Below are 22,521 nucleotides of genomic sequence, written 5' to 3' on the forward strand. Positions count from 1 at the left end.
GGACGAATGGTGGAGATGGGAATGGATACCGCTCACGCAGTTATCTTCCGCAGTAAGTTTAAGAAAAATCATGTATATGTCTCTATGATTCAAAGGTTTCAAGTATGTATGTTTAAAAAGTATATGTACATATGTATGTTAAGAAAATCGAGGTTGTAGCTAACAACCCTAGTTTTGAGTATTTAAGTTTTAGAACGTTGCAACAGTGCATGCAACAAATAAACGAATTTTAAACATGACGATTTAAATGATTGATTTTAAAAGGACTTTAAGATGTACTTGAATTTAAGATTTCTCACGAAATCCGTTTTAAAGTCAAATTAAATGGCCCAATTGAATTGGCTAGTTTTAGAAAGGCTTTTAAAGAGTATTTGAAACAAGAGTTCAAACACAGCTCCATTTGAAAAATATTTCTAGAAGGTTTTATCTTAATTGAAATTAAGAAAAGCTTTAAGAAATTCAGTGATTTATTCTTTTGAAATTATTGTTATGAATTATGAAAGTATTCATTCTTATGTTTAAAAGAAAAAAAAATGTTCCGCAAATTTTAAGAAATGCCAGTAAGTACAAGTTAAAGTTTAAGTTACAGTGGCGACCTCATAGGAGGGTCGTCACACCCACTAAACCAGAAAATGCTCCAGTTGATAATGCTTCAGTGCACAACGAGGAAGTTAGAAAACGCAGCAAGGGAAAAAGACTGTGAACTTCTCCTGCATGGCAGCATTTCACAGAGTAGCCCCGAACAAATATAAAAACAGGTGAAATAGAAATTCATGCGATATGTAAGTATTGTAAAAAATACTTTTTAAATAAAAAAGGTGGGTGTACTGGTCATCTGGATAGATATTGGAAAGTATGACTACCGTTGCATCAAGGTGGGAGTGTAGACTCCTGCCATCACACACTATCACTCACATCACAGGGGTTGCAAAATTTTACATACGATGCACAATGTGCTCGTGAGGCACTAACTAAATTTTTAGCTAGTGCCGAATTGTCTCTTTCTTTTGCAGATGATGCGTCGTTCTAAGAATTCATATAGATGATATTCTGCCCACAATTTAAATGGGTAAGTAGAAACACGACTCATTTTGATTGCATGAAAGTGTTTTATGCAATGAGACAATCTCTTGTTGATAATTTTAGGACTTTTAATGCTATTGTATCTTGTACTTCTAATCTATGGGAGGGGTGCAATAAAACTAGATATTTATGCGTCACGGCACATTATATTGATGACGAATGAGTTTTACAAAAAAGAATAATAGGTTTTCATTTATGTCCATATCATCATTACGCATCATCTATTTTTAGTACAATAATGAAAATTTTTGGGTTTGATGGGATAAAAGAAAAAGTTCAGGTAGGAATTGAACATATTTTAGCTAATCTAACAAATATTAGAGAATCTTTATCCTTTATATCTAGTTCTGGAGCTCGGCTCTAAGAATTCAAACAATATTGCAGGAACAGCCAGATGCGCCCAAGAAAGTTCCCCACTGACGTGAGACATATGTGGAATTCCACCTATTTAATGTTGAATGTTGTACTCCCGTATTCGGAGCTCATCACTGCGTATGTAAACAGTAAGAACGATCAACTTCTAATTTTAGATACAGATTGGCAGATTTGTGAGTATTTTTTAAAATTTTTAGAAGTTTTTTACAATGCTACTGAATTACTTTTTGGAGTTTATTATCCTACTGTACATTTAGCTTTACATCAACTATTTAATATTTCAGAAACATTTTCTTATTATAGGGATACAAAACTTTTTGGAGACATAGTTAAGTTAATGGAACTAAATTTAAAAGTTATTGGTCAGGTTGTCCTATGTTATATGCATTAGCAATTATTTTAGATCCTAGGTGTGGAGTAGATGGAACTGAATCATTAATGATTGCTACAACAGAAAATTTAGGAATTGATATGCAACTAACTATTACTAACGCTAAGAAAATGTTAGAAAATGTATTTAGTTTGTATGAAGTAAAATACAACACAAGTAAAAAAGAATAGGGAACTTCGACGTCAACTAGCTGTTCGGGCCCCAAAGGATCATCGTGGAGTTTCTTGAAGAAGAAAGAGAAAACGGCAAGATCGTCATCAACATAAGTGTCTACCGAACTAGTAAAATATTTTGAAGCAAATTTTGTAATCGATGACGACAAACTAGACATCTTACAGTTGTGGAAGAGCAAGATCGATCGTTTTCCAACACTGTTCGTAATAGCTCATGACATTCTTACAACTCCAGTGTCAACGGTAGCATCGACAAGCATTTAGTGTAAGCAACCAAATTCTTGACGAGAAGAGAAGCAGAATGCATCCATATATCTTGGAGGGGCTAATGTGCTTTTTAGACTGGGAAGATGCCAGAAGACGAAGACAACAAAACACGTATGATTCAATGCAAGACTATTTTTCTAACCTAGAAATAACAGAATCTTCTGAAAGTACTTAGGTTTGTAATTTACTATTCCTATTGCACTTTTTTTCCTTCACAAAGGTTTTGTCCCGATCTCCCCACGGATTTTACTTGGCAAAGTTTTTAACGAGCCAGTCATTTATGTGTACTTATTCGTATTATCTCAATTCAATAAAAACACATCTTTTAGGGGCATTTGATATATTTTCTTTTTTTTTAATTAAATTTTTTTAAAAAATTACAAGGGCCAGGGCCGGCCTGTGAAGGACCTGGGTCCAAGCCTGGCCTTGGCCCTTATGGACTAAGGCCGCGGGCCTAAGTTTTTCTCCTCAGGCCCGACCTTGCACTGTGCAGGCCGTGCCAGGCCCGCCACGGGCCTAGGGTTGAACGTGTCGTGCCGGCCCGGCACGGCACGTTTGATATTACTATTCTATAGTTTAAAATTTAATTTGAATTTTAACTATTTTAAATATTAAAACAAACTTCATAAATTTTTTCATTATGTAAAAAAAGATTTATAAAAATTTTTAACATATATTCAATCAATAATAGATGTATTATAATTAAAAGTTTAAATATAAATTAATTTTAAATTCAAATTAAATTTTAAACTATAAAACTATTAAAATACTTAAAATAATAAATTAAATGTCAATTTCTGCTAAAAAACCTAACAGATAATTTTTATTATTATTATTCAATTATTCAGGAAGAATAAATATTACATTTTAAAAATTAAAAAATAAAGTGTTATAATAAGTATAATTCATAAAGAATTTTTATAATTAATTCTTTTTATTTCTACTTATTGAAATTTTGTCAAACATTGATCTAAATATCATCTCGGGTGTCTTTGGAATATACACATGTCAGCGTATTGGTTGGTCTCGTCTATGGCCGATCTGCCTAGACACGTTTTCCTGCCTTCTCAGTACCGAAGTGTATGGGTCGGAGAGCCATCAACGTCTATTTTATCGGTTGAGTAAAGAATGGGTTAGAAAAATATGCCACAGATGACAGAACCTTCGTATAGTTATATTGAATATTCTACCTATTAGTGCAGTAAACAGTGGGATGGAAAAATAAGGAATAAAAATTTTCTCGGTATGGCCCTGAAATGAGCTCTCCACTTGGATGACTTTGACTAAATTTTGGACTACTTAATTGACTTCACCTGCTAATTAAGAACGAATAGCTGTAACGCGTATCTACTTATTGTTTGCGTCAACAATGGTGTGGAAAAAAAAAAAAGCAATTTACGTGAATGCCAGGAAAAGATCTCACTTTTAGACTTCAGTAATAAATTTTAAGACTTAAGATTTGTGCTACACACAAAAGGGAAAAAAAAAATATTTGCTCTAACAATTCACCTGAGGATACTCAATTAGATTTGTTCTTACAAATGTCATCAGTCATCTTGTAGATTTTTTTTTTTTTTTTTTTTTTAGCAACTTTGGTAGAGTATTTTTGATATTATACAATATTGTTTTTCCTTCTTGATAAAGATATTTTGTATACTTATTATAAAGTAATCCAGTGGGATATTTTGTATATCCTGCCAAATTACTTTTCTTTCTCAACAAAAGTAAGCATGTTGGAACCTAGTCGAGTGAAGTGTATTCTGACAGATTATTTCTTCTTGGACAGAGTTTTCTCCAAATACACACACATTGAGAGAGAGTGAGAGAGACATTTGAGAGATTCAAGTTGTAGCAAGAGCGCCATTCTATATGAAAATTGTAAGTAAATGGTTAAAGTTATCCTAGTTCTGAAAATGAAAATATGAATGACAGAACCCACAATATTCTCTGGTCTGCCAAAGTTCAGAGATCAGACAAAATTTTATCAGCCTCTAACATTACAGATGTCTTCAGGAGTCCAAGGGAAACATTCATGGACAACAAAAATAGCCAAACTAAAAATTACTGGACACCTGAACTTAAAAACCCTTCAGGATCAATATATATATATACATACACATATATATGTTCCTTTCAGGATCAAGGAGCTTCCTCTCTGCTGAATTCTATTTTGCTCCAGAGATGTTTACAAGTTTTGCGCTGCGAGAGTTTGGATCTACCTCTACTCTGAGACCGAGTTCAAAAATCTCAGGAGTAATAACAGATCCTTGAAGCTCCAGTTCAGCCACAACTCGTTGGTTCTCCTTATTGCCTTCTAACAAATTCCTTACAGACCAAATGCCCCACTCCCTCAAGAATGGATTGTCCTCATCGGTAACACACTGCTGTAAGAGCAAGAGAATTCCATTCTTCTGTCTTATCTCATCTTGTACCTGCTTTCTACCATATGAACAATTTCCAATCACGGCAACAATGTCCCTTCTGAATCCTTTGTAAGGGCAGGGATTTGCCAAGCATGAATTTCCCTCTTCGTTTTCCCCCCGTTTCATGGCCTTTCTGATTATCGCCGGAGGCTCAAGCTCTCGGAGCAAACTTAAAAGCAGTTCAACAAGTCCTGAGGATAGTAGCATACTGACAGCATCCACTGGTTTCTCCTCAGAGCCTCTTGGACCCTCTAGGGAACAGATATCTCTTAGAATTGTTAGTGAGTATCCAAGAACATCTATGGCAGTGGAGCCTGTTGGAAGTCCAGATTTGGTTTTTGTGTCTGAACAAATAACCCCGATAGACGACTTAAATATTCCAAGAACGCACGAAGCGAACTCATTTGGAACCGTGATCTCTTCAATTCGCTCATTCAATATATCTGAAACCATTCTCAAAACAAATGCTTGTTAGGATGAGAGCGCGATATCTCCAACCTCAACAGCTTCAGCTTTTGCAACGCCCAACTCAGAAAAAAGGGGAGCAAAGTAAGGTTGTTCTAAGCACACTCTTGAAAGAAGCAACTTCAACCAATCTTCTCCAAATCCAACTAGTAAAACACCCAATAAGGGAAATCACTAAATGGGCACACGACTAAAGCACAAAGTGTGATAATAACAAAATAAGTTTTCAAGAAAAATGGAGTGATTCTCACCTGCAGCAGTAGTTCTTATAATTTCCTTTGCAATGGGCAGCCCACAGCCACTGCAGATCTCAGTAAGCAGTCCAGGATTTCCATCACAGCAAGTAAATATGACCATGCACAATGGATCACAAGCCTCCCTACTCCGGAGTCTTGCAAGAGAAAGAAACTCTTGCGGGAAAAATTGACGCCACATTTCACGCTGATGCTCTTCACCAGCCAAGGAAACATTAGCAAGTACTTGCAATCCAATTCGGATGATACCATAATCTGCCCCGGAACAAAGTCTTGCTGACCTAAAAACATTCAAAACAGCTCCAACACCGTTTTGTTCAACAAATATATTCTGATTCGCAACCTCACCCGCACAAAGATTTCTTAGGAGCCTTAATGACAAAAGCAGTAATTGATGACCCAAAGGATAAGGAAGGGATCGAACCAGCTGAATGATCACGGGAAGAATACGCCTAGAAGCTAGGTCTGCACGACCATCTGCCGTTCTAGAAACTTCTATAAGCGACTCTAAGGACTTTTCCAAGGTGGGCGAGTTCGAAGCACTACATAATAAATGGATAACATCTTCTTCTACACACAACTCCAGCAATGATGTATCTTCCATGACTCTTAAGCTAAAAAACTAAAGAACTAAAAAACCAAACTGTTATCCAATAATTCTCCTTCCTTAAGTCCTCTATTTGGATAATCGGGTTTTTGATTCCAGAGCTAGAAAGACAAATACCCCGTGACACAATGTTGCAGCAAGTATTGTTATAAAGAATCAGTTTACTGTTTGTCTTCAATCAGAGGAATGCTTTGAGTGTTTGGCTACACGTACAAAAAATAGAATAAAATAAAATGTGTTCAGTAAATTAACATGTCTAATGAAATGCCAAAAGTGTGATTATGATTAATATCAGTTCCGAGGAGAAGAATAAACTCCAAAAAATCAATATAGAAAAGATCCAAAAACTGCAGGCATTAAGCAATTGCTTTAGCAATCAATGAGTTTTAGGACCAGAAAAATGGTAAGTTTAACAGTAAAATATCTTCTAGAAACTGCAGATATTCACACAAGCGAATTACTATAACAATAAACGGCCTTCTTCAAAAAAAATAAAAAATAAAAAAATAAATAATAATAATAATAATAAAAATAATCTTAAAATCGGGAGGAACAAATTTCCTCACCTTGAGAAGTGAAACGCTCGAGGCAGCCACTTCAACGTCAGAGATTGGTCTGCAAGATGATACGGAAAACAGATTTAGGATTTTTTTTTTTCCTTTGGGTTCATGAAATAGCTGCATCTTCTAGATGAGTTCAATGTACCAAGAAAGAAAGCAGCAAGGTCTCTCACCAGTATATAGTCCTCGCCGGCGTCAATCCCGTCACCGGTGATTCCGGATGGTGAACAAACTAAAAATCAATACCAGATAGGCAAAAAAATAATAAAAACCCAAAAAAAAAAAAACCATCTAAACATAGAACAAAATAAAATCCCAAAAAAAAAAAGGTGGCAGGTCGAGATTCGTTCGAACCTTCGGAGGAATTGCCCGCGGCAAGGATTGAGCGGAGAACGGAGACTTTGACGGAAGGCGCTTTGCGGGGCTTGCTGAGGGCGGAGGAGGTGCATGTGGACTTGAGGACGGAGCAGACGGCGGCGTAGGCGAGGGCTACGGCCAAAGCGGCGCCGTCGAAAGAGAGGAGCGTTACGGTCGAGCAACCAATCAGCTGGAGAAGATGGAATGGGAAAGCGGGAGACGGGGAGAGGGAGAGAGAGGAAGCGTAAAACAGTAGAGAAAGAGCAAAAAAAAAAAAAAAAAAGGGATAATTTACACCGGTAATCCCTAAACTTTTTAACACTTTAATCTTTTTTTTTTGTTAATTTTAGTAAAACTATTTTTAAACTCTCAACAAGTTGATAATTAAGTTCTTTTCGTCTCATTCTGTTAAGTATTTAACAGAATCATGCACGTGACCCAGCATGGGCTCTTTTTCTTTAATAAAAATACCAAAATGTAAAATAGCAGAAACCCAATTGATATATTTAAACAAAATTATAGAACAACTTGGACTTAAGAAAGATAGACGCTGAACCAACATTGGTTGATTTCATCTAAAGGGATTGCCCAAATTTAATTTGAGCAATAAAAAAAAAAAAATCAGATTCCCACACATTCAGAAAAATTCACACAAATAACATGCATTACGCAAAGCATCAGAGAAAGAATTATTAAGGACAAGGAAAAGAGAGACCATCATCCCTCTAAATCTCTAGCCAAAGAATGTTTCCAAATTTTACAATTAACCTCAATCACAAATGAACCCAGTCAATATGCACACAAAATCATAAAAATTCAATCAAGAAATGGGTGGTCATAGATCTATGAAGAGAATCACATAGTGCGAACCCTCCACCACTTTTAGAACCCCTTCCCCACCACCTCCCATGCACACCATGAACTCTCTCGTCCCTTGTCATCACGAGATTGAGCCGCCCATTTCCCCACCGTCACGAGATCGAAATTTCTTTCCTCGCAGTCGGGTGATCCAGACACCTCTTTTCCGGCCAATGAATGCAGTCTATTAAAAAATTTTAAAAAAAAATTTGACGGAAAGGATTTAATTACCAACATGTTGAGAGTTTAGAAATAATTTTGCCAAAATTAAAAAAAAAAAAAAAAAAAGAGGAATCAAAGTGTCACCTACGGACCACCTGTGCAAATTATTCAAAAAATATCAAACAAAAACATCAAAAATTTTCAACCAAAACAAAACGTTTTGATTGAAAATAGCAAAGGCTTTTTAGATTTTAGATTTTTATTTTAGTTATAAATAAATATAGATTATAGCTATAGATATAAGCTATTTGAACTCGATGTACTATACACGGGAAGAGTAATCTATGTATTAAATTTTAATTATCGTGTTATTATTAAAAACATATAACATTTGAATATAAAATTTGAAAAATGAATCAAAATGAAAAAAGTTAAAGTTTTAGAGCAATAAGCCAAAAAAGGAGGTAAAAAAAGGACTAAATAAATAAATAAATAAAATTTTAAGACAAAAGGAACTAAAATGCAAAAAATAAGTAAAAGTAATAATATGAGTTATAAAAAGATTAAAATGAAGAAATAAATTAATTCTAGAGTAGGAGGAGCAAAGGGAAAAAATAAAAACTTAGAAAAAAGTAAAAAAAAAGTTAAAAATGACTAAATAAAAAAATTAATAAAATTTTAGGGCAAAATAGATCAAACGGAAAAAAAAAAAAAAAAAAGAATAAAGATACTTGGTGCTTGTAGGATGATTGACTTGAGCTGACATTACGTAGTCTTTATGCCATGCCGAGGTTGATTAGGACGACTAGAATGTCGGTCAGGAGGAATGGAAGGTGTGATAAGGTCTGATGTGTTCAAAGTTGGAGTGGGTTCGGCTTGAGATGAAAATTGAGTGGGTTCAGCGGGAGTTGGTATGGTAATTGGTTCTGGTGTGGCAGCTGCGTGTGTTGTGGATATACTCTCATCATGTGAGTGGCGTGGCTCAGTTTGTTGGTAGGATGAACGGCAGTTGCATAATACAGAGAAACAAAAACTTTCAAGTGATTAAGTGATGGTGGGAGGCTGTATAACAACTCAAAAGGAGATTTATTGGACAACAATGGTGACGTAGTCAATTAATAAAGTAGACAGCAGTCAAAACACTCAGAAATTTAGTGGTAAGTGAGATTAAAAAAAGCAATGCACGTGCTATGTTGAGAATATTGTCGATGCTTTCATTCAACAACTCTATTTTACTGTAGAGTGTAATACACAAGTACGTTGATATTCAATACCATGAAACCAGAATAAATTTTTCATGGATAGGAATTCCGAACCATTATCTACTCTAACCGCCTTAACATGGGCATGGAATTGAGTAATAGCAAAATCAATAAAAGTTTTCAAAATGTTTTGTGTTTTAGATTTATGCTGGGTAAGAAATATCCATGTGCATCTTGTAAAATCATCCACAATAGTAAGAAAGAAACATGCCCCTAAATGTGTGGGAGCTTTATGTGGACCCATAATATCACAATGTAACAAATCAAATGGAGCATACAGAACTTAAAAAGGAAATGGAAGTCGTGTTTGTTTAGCCATGGGACAAACAGTACAATTATTATCATATGAGGTATTATTGGAAAATAGCAATGAAGAAATCAATTTAAGACGGGATGGTGATGGATGTCCAAGACGCATATGCCATAGATCTGGAGTGTGAGAAACTTGATGAGAAATAGGTATCCTTTGCAACGGAGACATGTAATAAAGACTATCGCATTGTTTACCCGAGCCAATCATCTTTCCCGTAGTCCTGCAAGACACAAAAAGTGGGAAACAAAATGACACTAGTTTAGAGCAGTGGTGATTTTGCTAACAGACATTTTAAGTGAAAAGAGGGGACATATAAAACATTGTCTAAGGTTATCTCTGAATTGAATGGTATAGTGCCTGTTGAAGTGATTGGGGCAGAAGATCCAGTGGGTATTGATGATGGTTCTGTTTGAGTGAGAAGTCTGAAGTCGGAAACTATGTGGTCAGTAGCTCCACTATCCAAAATATCCAAGGTCTAGTGAATACAGAATTGATTGAAGCAATGGAAAAAGTGAATAGATCTGCAGCATTTGCATAAGCATTGCTATTACCAGAATCATGGTTTGGAGTCATCATAGATACAGCATGAGCAAGCTGTTGAAGTTGTTATGCAGAAAGACCATGCAATGATTTCGAGGAGTTGTGATTATAGTAGCTGGTCTGTGGAATGTTGTGTGCAGACTCTTAACGAATTAGAGAAATGGGCTAAATTATCAAATGCAATGAAACTCAAAGGATGTAGTTGCAATAAAATTATTATTATACCATCTGAAAACTAATTCTTGTTAATTATTAGAGTTAATTTACTTCTTTTTTTCTTTTTTTCTTTTTTTTTGAACTTAAGGATCAAATTTCAAAGGAAAATATCTAACAAAAGCGCAATATCACCAAAAATTTAGGAGCATAAGTTTTGAAAACATATATTTTATAATAATATGTTGCGATGATACATACCGCTTAAATTGTGTTGATGATATGATCGTTTGTTTGCATCCTGGTTTTCAAAAGCATACCCCTTATGTGAGATAGTTCTGAAACAGCATTATCAATGCTCATTCTGTCTCCTGGTAATTCTGCAGAACATGCAACTCCTACCTCAATAACGGATATCAAGCATTTGCGAATCATTTGATTTTGAATTTGATTGTTATAGGAAAGACTGTTTTTGATCCTCTCATCTTCTGGTTCTAAGAGCCTTGGATCCAATATTTCTTCCAGATGTTCAGGCAAAGCCATCAAAGCAAAGTTATGCAAGTTCAAATCATCTTCAAACATTCCATCAGTAGATCTCTTGCCTGTAAACATCTCCAACAAAAGAATTCCATAGCTATATACATCGCCACTTGTCGACACTTCACTTCCTATGCCATACTCTGCACTCACATGGATAATATATATTTCTTAGGTTCAACTGAAGAAACCTACATATACATACAAACATACTTACATATATATATATATATATATATGTATAATATTCTTGCCTACTTGTGTTAAAATAAACTCATAACAGAACTAAAACGTAAAATTTTTTGTTTGACATGCCATATTTTAAATGATACATGTAGGAAGTAGTTATCTAATAATCAACATAAAATGAAAAGCATGTAACAAAAAAATTTCAGCTAATTCAATATTTACCTGGGGCTGCGTATCCAATGGAACCTCGTACATCTACGGAGCTGCTGTGATTTGAAGAAAATGGGTGTGAAGGATCAGAGATAAACCTCACCAATCCAAAATCTCCGACATGAGCAGTAAGGTCCTTGTCCAAGAGTACATTACTCGGTTTCAAGTCACAATGAACTATTGCCGTGTCGCAAAAATTATGTAGATAATCCAAAGCACTGGCCACATCAATGGCAACATTTACTCTTTGAATAAGGCTTAGATGTCTCTCCTCATCATGCAACCATTCTTCTAGACTTCCATTAACCATGTATTCATATACCAGAGCTTTAAAATCATTTCCTTGAAAGTCAGTACTTGAACACGCGGTTAAAACTTTGACAAGATTCCGATGTCTGATGTTCCTTAAAGCTTTACATTCAGCTATAAAGCTTTTTGATGCTCTTGAAGTTTGTAGGTTTAGTACTTTCACGGCAACAACTGTTTCATCTGGAGTTAGAATTCCCTTGTACACAGATCCAAAACTCCCAGCGCCAATTAAGTTTGCTGGAGAAAAATCATTGGTCGCTTTGACAAGATCACCATATGATAGCTGTAAGGATGACATTGTATTTGATTGTGCTGATGTTGACATAGTTTTCCGTTTCCTTGATAAATACAGAGATAGTAGTGTGAACATCAGAAAAATCAATCCAAGTCCGCAAGCAATAATGGAGATGATTAACTTTTGTGGAGGTGATCGTTTATGCTTCTTAGGTCCATCTGCGGGGCATCTCGGTAAGTGCAATTCAAGGACACCTCCACAAAGCCTATAATTCCCCATAGCGGAAAAACCACTTAAATTTTTGAATATTGATCCCTCGACAGGCACTTGGCCTTCTAGATTATTAAACGATAAATTCAATATCTTTAAGAATCTAAAGCCTCCAAAATATGTTGGAATCTCTCCAGACAAGTTGTTGCGAGAAAGGTCGATTTCATCCAGCCCTCTCAAATAACTTAAAGAGCGAGGAATGGTCCCTTGCAATGAGTTTCCCTGCAAATGTAGATTTCGCAATAGTGTGCATCCACCGATAGTTTCAGGAATTTTACCAACTAATTTATTTTCCGAAACATCGAAATAAACAATGTTTATCAGTTGGCCCATTTCCATGGGGATAGAACCAGTAAAATGGTTTGTACCCAGGTCTATGAAGATTAAGGATGATAAACTGATTAACTGTTTTGGAATGGGGCCACTTAGATTGTTTTTTGAGAGACGAAGATAAAGCAATTGCCTACATTGTCCAAGGCTTGACGGTATCATTCCATCTATGTTGTTAAGTGTGAGATCGAACGTGCTTAATGATGTTAAGTTTCCTAGAGAGGATGGGATATGACTGGAGAGCTTATTTCTTCCCAATGCAAGCGCATATAGCTTTTGCATTTTACCTATTGAGCTCGGTATAATGCCAGTCAATTCGTTGTTTTCCAAACCTAATCTCATTAAGTTGACGAGACGTAGTCCGATACCAGTTGGAATGCTTCCGCTTATTTGATTACTTCCGAATATCATGTCCCGGAGCCTTGTTGAGAAATTGCTTATAGATTCAGGCATCACTCCTCTCAAACTGTTATTTTCAATTCCAAGAACTTGTAAATCTGTGCAGTTTACAAGCGAAGAGAGAAACTTTAGGTCATCATCTTTACCATGGCCCAGATTATTATCACTAATTCCAAGTATTTGCAACTTCGGTAGGCTCGCGAGGCTAGGTACTTCTCCCGTGAAGAAATTACTTGAAATCTCAATAATTGTAACTTGTGACATATTTGAGATCGTAACAGGAATTGGTCCGATTAAATAGTTGGTAGCCAATGTAAGGACTTGGAGGTTTGGAAGATAGTTTCCAAAGTCACGAGAAAGAGTTCCTTGAAGTCGGTTTGCATGCAACATAAGCACTTGGATGTTTGGAATAGAGTTTCCAAGGTCAGAAGGAAGAGTTCCTTCAAGTTGGTTTGTTTGAAACATAATGATTTGGAGAGATGAGATATTATAAATTGAGGGAGGGATAGTACCCTTGAGGTTGTTTCTATAAAGCGCGAGACCTATTAAACTTTTCAATTGGCCAAAACTGTGTGGAATTTCGCCATGGAAGCTATTATCTCCGAGATGAATCTTCATGACAAGAGAGAGATTTCCAAGGGAAGCTGGTATTTCCCCAAATAATTTGTTGTCGTTCAAAAGAAGTACACGAAGCTTGGATAAAAAGCTTATATCTTGGGGAACTTTCGCAGTGAGGTTGTTGAAAGACAAGTCGAGGTATTCAAGATTGGAGCAATGAGATAGGTTGGTGGGGACCTTTCCACTGAAGGAGTTGTTACCAAGGGCCAAGGTTTTTAACCTGAATAAATTGGAAATTTCAGGAGGAATTTCACGGATGAAGCTATTGTTTTGGAGATTCAAGGTTCTAAGAAAACTCAAATTTCCAATGTGAGAAGAAAGTTGACCATTCAGTTGGCATGATTCAAGTACCAACGAAGTGACCCTCCTGTGCCGGCGACCACAGGTAACTCCTTGCCACTTACAAAAGTGTTGGGATGCATTCCAAGAACTCATAATGTTGAGGGGGTCCTCTATTTCTGACTTGAAAGCAACAAGTGAGAGTTTGTCCCTATCATCATCTCCTCCAGATATTGAGACGGACGAAATCAACAAGGCTTGTAAGAGTAGAAACCAATATATGCTTAAACTATTGCCTGCAGAGAACTCCATCATTGAGGATGGACATATATAAATGGGTGCTTGGAAACCAAACGGGATAAAATTAAATAACTCTTACTGCAAATTTGAAATAAAGATTCATAAATTACAAACGAGTAAGATCCATAACAAAAGCAATATATAATCTCTTCAAATATCATATAGCAATGATCATAAAACGTCTTATATCTATATATACTAATAGGATTATGTTAGTAATTAGTAATCAATATAATAAGTGGTTAGTGGTTTGTTATTAGAGTTAGTTTGTTATTTTTGTTAAGCTAGTTAGTAATATATATATATATATATATATAAAAGCAATAGAGAGAGACTAAGGGAGGCAGGCAGATTATTGAGTGTTATGGTTAGAGCTTGCTCTATTGGGAGAGAGATAGGCCTCTCCAAAGTCAATCAACTATTGTAGCCTTCTATTTTCTCTATCAATATCAATCTTATATGCTTCTCTATGTCTCTATTATTTCAATCATTTCTAGTGAGGTTCTTAACATCTACTTACTTCCAAGGATTAAAAAGAATTAACAAAAGCTCATCGAAAATGTTGTGATATATCTATGAGAATATTGGAAAAAATTTAAAAGCTACAGAAATTTACTTTAAAACACATTAGTTTATTTCCCTGATATTTTAAGATAGGATTATTATCACTAATGCCCCTAAACTTTAAGAAGATCATTATCAGTTTGTCCCATGAACTTTAAAAACTCTCATTTTGCCCTATGAACTTTGAATTGTTTCCACTTAACCCTTTTTATTGTAATTTCTGTTAAAAACAGATAGAAAAAAAGAGAATAACGCAGTCACATGGTCTCTCTATTTTGATTTATGTTAAAAAGAAACAGATAAAAACTATATGACCACACTTAATCCCCTCTTTTTTTATCTGATATTTACAGAAATTACAATAAAAATGGTTAAGTGAGAACAATTTAAAGTTCATAGGGTAAAGTGAGAGTTTTTAAAATTTAAAAAGCAAATTAAGAATGACCTCAAAGTTTATGGAGCACAAGTGAGAATAATCCTTTAAGATATGATAAACATTGACAAAGATATATAAGCAAACACATTTTATGTGAGAATTATATGCATATTTGATAGAAATCATAATATCAAAAGAAAGACTTATGATATTCAAACATATTTAGGATTGCATCTTAATTCAAGCAATAGTTTTGCCGCAACATGTTGTTTGAATAGTGTTAATGGATTTGTTGATAGCTTCCACCACTACAATTTTGGGATTACACGATTCATATTTAATGACAGTTTAGGGAGAAAATGTTGTCTAATGTATAAAAAAAAAAAAAAAAAAAAAGCGGTATGGACTAGTTTTTGTGTTTTGAAAATCCATAGGGACATCGTATGATTGTTTCGAGGAAATCATCTAACGTCCACTTTAGACGGTGGTTTCTAAAGGAAATCACCCCGCCACCTCCCGATGTTGTCCACTACCTCTTTGACGCCGTCCGTCCTATATCCGAAGGTAAATTTTGTTATAGTTTGGTTGACTTTTCGATGATTTTAATGTTAGGTTTTACTAGTTGAATTTCCTTGGGTTTTGATTTTGAAATGTTCTGTGCAATGGTGATAATTCTCTTTACACCCTCATTTTCACTCTCAACATGCCCCTTTTAACTACACACCCTATATAATTTTCTATTGAGTAAATTTTAAATTTTCTTTCTACACATCAATATTATTCTAAAATTACCCCTAACTATTTTCATAAAATTATTAAGAATAATTTTATTTACACCCTTTTTTTTTTCTCGCCGCCCACCTCTTTACTTTTTGACACCCCCTTCTAATTACACATTTCACATAAATTAAAATATTACTTTAATATTATCATTTATTTATTATTTTTAATTTTTTGTTGAAACTTTAAGCATGGAGCGGTTCTTTTTTATTTTTATTTTTAAGTTCAATAGGGAATTTCATCATCTGGGAATATAATTTAGAAAAATTTACTGTTACTTCTTTTTAGAAAAATAAAAGACATAAATAATTTGACAAACAGAAATCATGTTGCATATACTAGAACTAAACAGATTCGCTCCACTTTAAATTGTCTTGTAACAAATAAATTCTCTCACTTTCTAAGGAATATTACTCTTAATCGTTAGTCATTTTACGTATGCTATAGCGATGTGTTTGTGCGATAGAAGCAGTAGAGGTATTGGGTTTGATCGTAAGGGCAAAATAGTTGGGCATTGTTGGATTGATCTAAAAAAAAAAAAAAAAAAAAAAAAATTAAAAAAAAAAAAAAAAAAAAAAAAAATTGAAAAAAATAGAACATATCAACAAGTAATTTTTTGCAATAGTTATTAAAGGGTGAAAACTAGGGTTTTGCAATGGATTTTTGAAATAGAAACAGTTTATAATTTAAAACTATAATATGAGAGGTGTGTGGAGAGAAAAAAAGACTAATTATTAGTTTCCCTCTCATAATAAAATTTAATTATATAATTAAGTCTATTGTCTTTTTTAGTTATTTTATTTAAAGGTCTCTTTTTGTAATAAGAAAGTTTTAATTTGAAGGAGTGTGAAGAGTAAAAAAGGGGTGGACCACTCTTTGTGCAGTTTGATGTGTGATTGGGCTTTAAAGATTTTTATGAAATTGGTTGTTAGATTTGTTGTAAATTAACAATTGGTTGTTAGATTTGTTGTGAATTAATTGTTAGGTTTTGTGAAAATTATTTGTGTGGTCAAGATTTTGGATTTTCGAGAATTTGATTTTGAAAAGTGGCAGTGAAATTAAGATGGGGATTGGTTACTTTATAATTTTTTTTTTTTTAAGGGATATTGGTTACTTTAATTTGTTCTGATTGTACATTGACTGGGTACTGTAATTTTGGTTGGCTTGATTCGAGGGTTTAGCATTCTTTAGGCTAATTATAACATTATTAATGTTTGGTTTGATGAGACAACACTTGTTGTCTTTCACATTATAACTGTCTGAGTTTTTTTTTTTTTTTTTTTTCCAATTAATGATATTAGTCCAGCTTTACTTCAAATAATAACAATAATAATAACACCCTATTTCCAACTTTTAAAGTGAGGAATTTGAACGCAAATTTTCTAAATCACTTATCAAATACGGAAAGCTATGTAATTTTTACTTTTAAAACGTCGAACATCATTTCATAGAAGATACTTTTAAATAAAATATCTACTAGTTTTACCGTAAGTCCGATCCATTAGTGAAATCCACGTTGGCAATACTCGTTTCACCTTTTTACCTACAAAACAAGTCAAGTCATTTTTTGATGAGTTAGTATTTAGGGCTACTAAGATCAGTAATTAACTAGAGCGTCTATCTGTTAAAACTAACACAATTACACCGCATACATGAAGACCTAAGCACATTTAACAATCGTCACTATACAAATCGTAATTCAAGCATTTTTTTTTTTTTTTTCACAGCTTTACTTTTGGGCGTAGAGGGATATGTTTCCATCAACATTATACCTTAAACTTAACTCAATGGTTGCTCTAGGGTTGTTATGTTGTGACTCAAGTTCTGATTCTCTTAGAAAGTAAATTGCAATTCGGATACCATCTCAACTAACTATCTTACGTCTAATCATGCCATTATTAATATTGTTAGGTATTTTAGTGTCACCATATTGTTGGGGTCCGGTAGATTCAGAGGAATCGCTGGAGCCACGGCACTATAGGTGAAGATGAAGCCGAAGATGCCAAGAAGAAGCTTGAGGAGGTGGGCTTGTTTAGGTTTTGCTCTGTTTTTTGTTGAGTCTTAATCCCCCAACATCCAAGCTTATTTTCTTCTTAACGAGCTCACTGATCCTGATCTATTGGCCTTTATTGCACATCCTACCGATAGGTAAAAAGTACCGCCCCTATAAATTATTAGTGAACAAGGATTTATTTATTTATTTTTTGAATTGTGAACGAGGGTGTTTTTGAGACACAGAAGTATTGAGTTGTGGGACCCGCAATAAGTGATTTGTTTGTTGTAGTTAAGATGAAAGTCCAAAACGCAGTGTTAGGTTTGCTATAAAATTTTTTAGATAATTTTAACAAATACTCTTTTAAAAGTGAATTTTTATCATTTATTTTTAATTTATAACTTTTTAAATTAAATAATTACGCTAATAAAAATGCATTTATCAAGAGTACGGGGTAAAACTCATACACTCTTAAAAGTTTCTTTATTTTTTTAATAATTTAAAAGTGTTATTATTAAAAATAATTCATTTTATGATTCTACGGATATCTTAACTTTTTTATTACGGGCATTGAATCAGAAGTTGCTAAATAATTAGAATTTTAGTGTTACTTATAATATTGGAAAACAATTACGTAGATTTTAAAGGTGTTAGTTTAGGGGCGTTAAAAGCAGTTAATGGACTTCATCTTCAATATTTCCTTCTCAACATGTAAACTAATTTTCCATTTAAACACAATTGACAGCAAAATTCATCACCACATGCATTCTTTAACTCAGAACTCCATTGAATTATCATACTTTGAACAAGAGACTTACCTTTCTAAAACTTGATTCTGAGCTCGGAGAGCACCCTTGGACCTCTATGACTTCAAAGGATACTTGATTTCAAGGAGGAGAAAGAGTAATCTTGGGGAGCCAAAGGGGAAAAGAAAAAGAGTATAGGTTTGTTTTTTAGAAAGGGCAAGTTCGAAATGAGAGAAACTAGAGACAAGTTGGAAGTAAGCTATGGGATCAAGTTTTCATTATGGTGGAGCGTGACCACTGACCACACAAGTGTAAGCACCTTCTTGGAGGATCCTTTCGTTTTGCTTCTGGCCCCGCGTTCTAATTCTTCCCTCTTGCGCGTTTCCGCTTTGCATTCCTTAACAACGCCGTCGTTTTACTTCTTATCACAATTTCTCCCCACGTATACTTTTTCTTTTTTCTTTTTCTTTTTTTTTTTTGGCACCTTTTCAAATCTCATTATAGAACTATATTAGGGGAAAAAAAAAACCACAAATACAACTTAAAGATAGGAAAAAAATATTATTTATATCATTCCATTAATAAAAAGAAAATAAAATACTGCAATGATACTTAATTATTTAAAATAACATAAATTATGAACCTGCGCAAATATATGACAAATTATGTTTTTTTTTTTTTACCTTTTCAAGTATCATATAGAGCTATATTAGGGAAAAAAAAATAAAAAATGCTACTCAAAAAAAATATTTTTTATGTCACTCTACTTAAAAAGAAACAATTGTGATTTAATAAATAATAAAAAAAACAAAATATCGCAATGACTTATTTACATAAATTATAAATCCACACAAAATCATCACAAATCAAGTACTTTTCTCATTATACTACATGTGAGCACCATATCTCAAACCTAAAACACTACTCGTAGTACAAACTAGCATTTATTGCTTCGGAGCCTGCACAAGTGGCGTACTCTTCTTTTTTTCCTGGCACCTTCCCATTTTGAATGGTAAGGTCCCTACACTGTCATAAACGATATTGCAAATTTACATGTTATGCTTCATGCGGGTTAGTTTATTTTCTTTTTATGCTTTGTTATTTTTAGTGTGTTGTTTTTGCTGTTTTGTTGTTAGGGAGACTTTCTTTTTGTCAATTTTTGTGGTGTGAATGGTGTAGGGTCTTCAATGATGAGGTAGGCTAAGTTAAGGCATGTTTTTGTGATTGATTGACTTGATTTGGGTGTGAGTGAAAAGCCATTGAACCTGATTTTTGAATGCTAACTCTTTATGTTTATCTTTCCACAACATTTGTAGTGTTACTTCCCGAGAGCTTAGTGATGGCTAGATTGCTATGAGAGCTTAGGTTTCTAAAATTGACCTAGAGACTCTTTTGAGGCAAAATTCTAGGAAACCTAGTATGAGGAGGACGACCGAGATAAATTTGATTGATGACACTATTTTATTGTATGCCTGTAAAAAAATAATTTACTTCGTTGTCTTGGTGTGCTTAGTAACCAAGAGTGAGCATGAGCCGCATGTTCACTTTTGCGTCAAATGGTAAATTGAGACAAGAATATGCAAAGCACTTTGAATTGTGACTTTATTGAGTAACCGGGTGTCTTCATCACAAATGCTGTCATTCACGTAAAAAGGCAATTGTGGCATTTCAAAGCAAAAAGAAGAAGATGAATAAGAATAACAATCTAAAAAAAAGGGAACTAGGTGTCAATTGGAGAAGAAGTTGGGTCGTAAGTCTGATTCCAATTGCTAGGTGATTCTACATTAGTGGAGAAGGAGTTGATAAGTCAATATATGGAGACATTACTAAGCTTGATGATCGTGGTCTAGTTTGAAGTGGGTGATCGAGGAGGAAGCGCTAATGATGCACACACACACACACACCAGGGAAGAGCATTCGAACTGAAAGGGGAAATAAGTTGATCGTATACTCTAAAGAGAGTTGGTGTGGAGCTTAAGCATGTAGGAGAAAATGTTAAAAAAAATAAAAAGAAAAAGCCTCTGAGAAAATGTTATTTTAGGCATTTCTAAGCTTATAGTTGGCTAATCTAAAGGCTTAGTTGTTTGTTTGTATGTTTTATTTGTTCAACTTTTGGTTCTTGTGATGCACTCTGCTAAGATTTGTTTGTGTACTATTTTTGTGGTGTTTATGAAGAAAATTGAACTAACAAGGGTTGATTTGTGTCTAAGGTGCGTTGGTGTGAACTGCAGAAATTGTGAAGAAAAATACCACCTTTCCATCAGGAAGAAAGATTTTCACACATCGGGAGAACTTTTGCTTCTTTTGCCTTTTCCTCGAAGCCATGCACCAGTCTTGGTCATCGAGGTCTTTGATATCTGGCCATGAAGAAAAAAGAGTACTAAACGGATTGGAGATTTTGCGTTCTGCCGCTGAAGTTATCGTATAAAACTTAGCATTAACAAGATGAACTTTTGTCTGATCAAAAGAGTTTGATTGGAGGGAATGCGTACGACCTTAGAGCCAATCCCTCTCTTTAAATCAAGTTGCACATAACCCGTCGATATTTCTGGTCCATTACCAAACCCGGCGATCAAGGTTTTCTTTTTAGTGATCCGGCCCGGAGGCACTCCCGCAGTGGTGAGAATGAACGAAGGGATGATGTTGATGGAGGATCCGACATCGACTAAGACCCTTCTAACATGGACATTATTGACAGTGGCTTTAAGGTAGAGTGGACGTTTATGATCAAAGTATGGCGCCTCCATATCTCCATCGGTGGAGTAGTGGAGTTGGTACTATCGAGAAAGGCGGGTGTTGCAAGAGCCTTATTAGCATAACATTAGGGTCCTTGGTCAGCCAAGCTTGAGTACCGAAACTAAGCTGGTCGAACAATGACTTAAACTTCAGGCTACAATGGAGCATTCTCACAACAGAAGCGGGTGGAACATGAACAATTTCTCGATCGGAGCCTTCGGTATGAATGGCCATCGCGATAGATTCATAATCAGGGCTGCTAGATTCGGAGGATTAACTCGGCTCTGGAGCAATGTTGGCTGGTTGAACATCAGATGTTCCGGGAAGGTATCCTGGAGTCAGAATCACGGCGAAGACCTCGTTGGTCTCAAAGAAGCCTTTCTTGAATGGATCTCTAGTAAAGTAACAATGAGGAACCTCGCACGGGTAAGATTCTTCAACAATCATCACTTTTGGAGACCTAACTCCAGAGCTGAAATTTCTAGATGAAAATTATCCAGGACTGATATGTCGGGCAGCACTGATTTAGAAGAAATCACATCATCAGGTGTCGGCTCTGAAGAGGAGTCAGTCACTATCACTTCAGGCTCTTCATATGTTAAACGCCGCCTCGTGGCGAGTCTTCCTTTGTTGGCGACCAACTCCCTCCGAAGTATATCTACAGATGGTTCACTCGGTGGCCCGAGAACTCTCCTTGCGAGTTAGTTAAAGGCCATTTCAAACTCTTCTTTAGATTCATGCTTTCTTTTGGTCAGAGGAGTTTTGTCAGAAAGCTCTCCTTCCTTTAAGTCATTACCCCATTTGTTAGAAATTGCTATTATCATTCCAAAATGAGGCGGTGCAGAGTAAAGCCTCATCATTCTTGCAATTTACGAAATACTTCTAAATAGCTTATTGAGGCTTCGGATCAGTTGCCCAAGCACGGATTTCATCATCAGAGTTGTCTTCCTCCATTTCATCAGAGTGATTGGTCACCACAGAGCAGGTTTTCTTCCCTTTATGACGAGAGAGAGGATTTGTATTGATGCCTTGACTCTTTCCATAAAGCTCAAGAGTTCCATCCTTAATTTTAGCATGGAGGATTCTCTAAATAGCGTTGCACATAGAAGTCAGATGATTCACATTTCGATGGTAAAGACAATATCTCGCGTGCTTTTTATTAGCCTCGGAGGGCGAACGTCGAGGAATGAATGCTAAAATCACCTCGTCACGGAGCCATTGCTCCAAGACAGCGTGGAGTTCTTCGTCAGAGCAACGCGGTAGAGGCAAGAGCTTCTTATCAGAGCGAGAAAGTCTGGAAGACTTCTCAAAGGCAGTAAGTATTTGTGGTGCAAAGGTCTTTTTCTCCCTCCAATTCCGGTGAGTTTCAGAGACTCTGACAGAGAGAGCGGTTCTCCTAGCATATTC

The 22,521-nt window shown here is 35.2% G+C and overlaps 3 protein-coding genes across 3 annotated transcripts in view; 1 reads left to right on the forward strand and 2 right to left on the reverse strand.

Annotated features, from left to right (window-relative positions):
- Positions 1–4,152: 4,152 nt before the first annotated feature.
- Positions 4,153–7,211, reverse strand: LOC21402168 (ataxin-10). The gene is given in 5 exon segments (XM_024163039.1): positions 4,153–5,323; positions 5,429–6,241; positions 6,605–6,653; positions 6,744–6,830; positions 6,953–7,211. Coding segments are annotated over 2 exon segments (1,476 nt in total). The 5' UTR covers positions 6,036–6,241; positions 6,605–6,653; positions 6,744–6,830; positions 6,953–7,211; the 3' UTR covers positions 4,153–4,454.
- A 2,240-nt stretch (positions 7,212–9,451) lies between these two features.
- Positions 9,452–18,604, reverse strand: LOC112090828 (probable LRR receptor-like serine/threonine-protein kinase At3g47570). The gene is made up of 5 exons (XM_024163053.1): positions 18,451–18,604; positions 17,126–17,182; positions 11,192–13,915; positions 10,505–10,923; positions 9,452–9,770 (listed from the first exon to the last, which is right to left on the reverse strand). Exons 2-4 carry the CDS (start codon positions 17,139–17,141, stop codon positions 10,508–10,510), a joined length of 3,156 nt encoding a protein of 1,051 aa, XP_024018821.1. The 5' UTR covers positions 17,142–17,182; positions 18,451–18,604; the 3' UTR covers positions 9,452–9,770; positions 10,505–10,507.
- Positions 18,605–21,621: 3,017 nt separating this feature from the next.
- The window catches only part of LOC21402171 (peroxidase 7), a 4,805-nt gene continuing 3,905 nt past the window's right edge, over positions 21,622–22,521 (forward strand). Inside the window, exons 1-2 of the mRNA XM_024163044.1 lie at positions 21,622–21,814; positions 22,278–22,450. Of these exons, the coding sequence (XP_024018812.1) occupies positions 21,622–21,814; positions 22,278–22,450 (366 nt within the window). The remainder of the gene's footprint in view (positions 21,815–22,277; positions 22,451–22,521) is intronic.

This window comes from Morus notabilis, unplaced genomic scaffold (assembly GCF_000414095.1).
Source record: "Morus notabilis unplaced genomic scaffold, ASM41409v2 Scaffold666, whole genome shotgun sequence".
Classification (NCBI taxonomy): domain Eukaryota; kingdom Viridiplantae; phylum Streptophyta; class Magnoliopsida; order Rosales; family Moraceae; genus Morus; species Morus notabilis.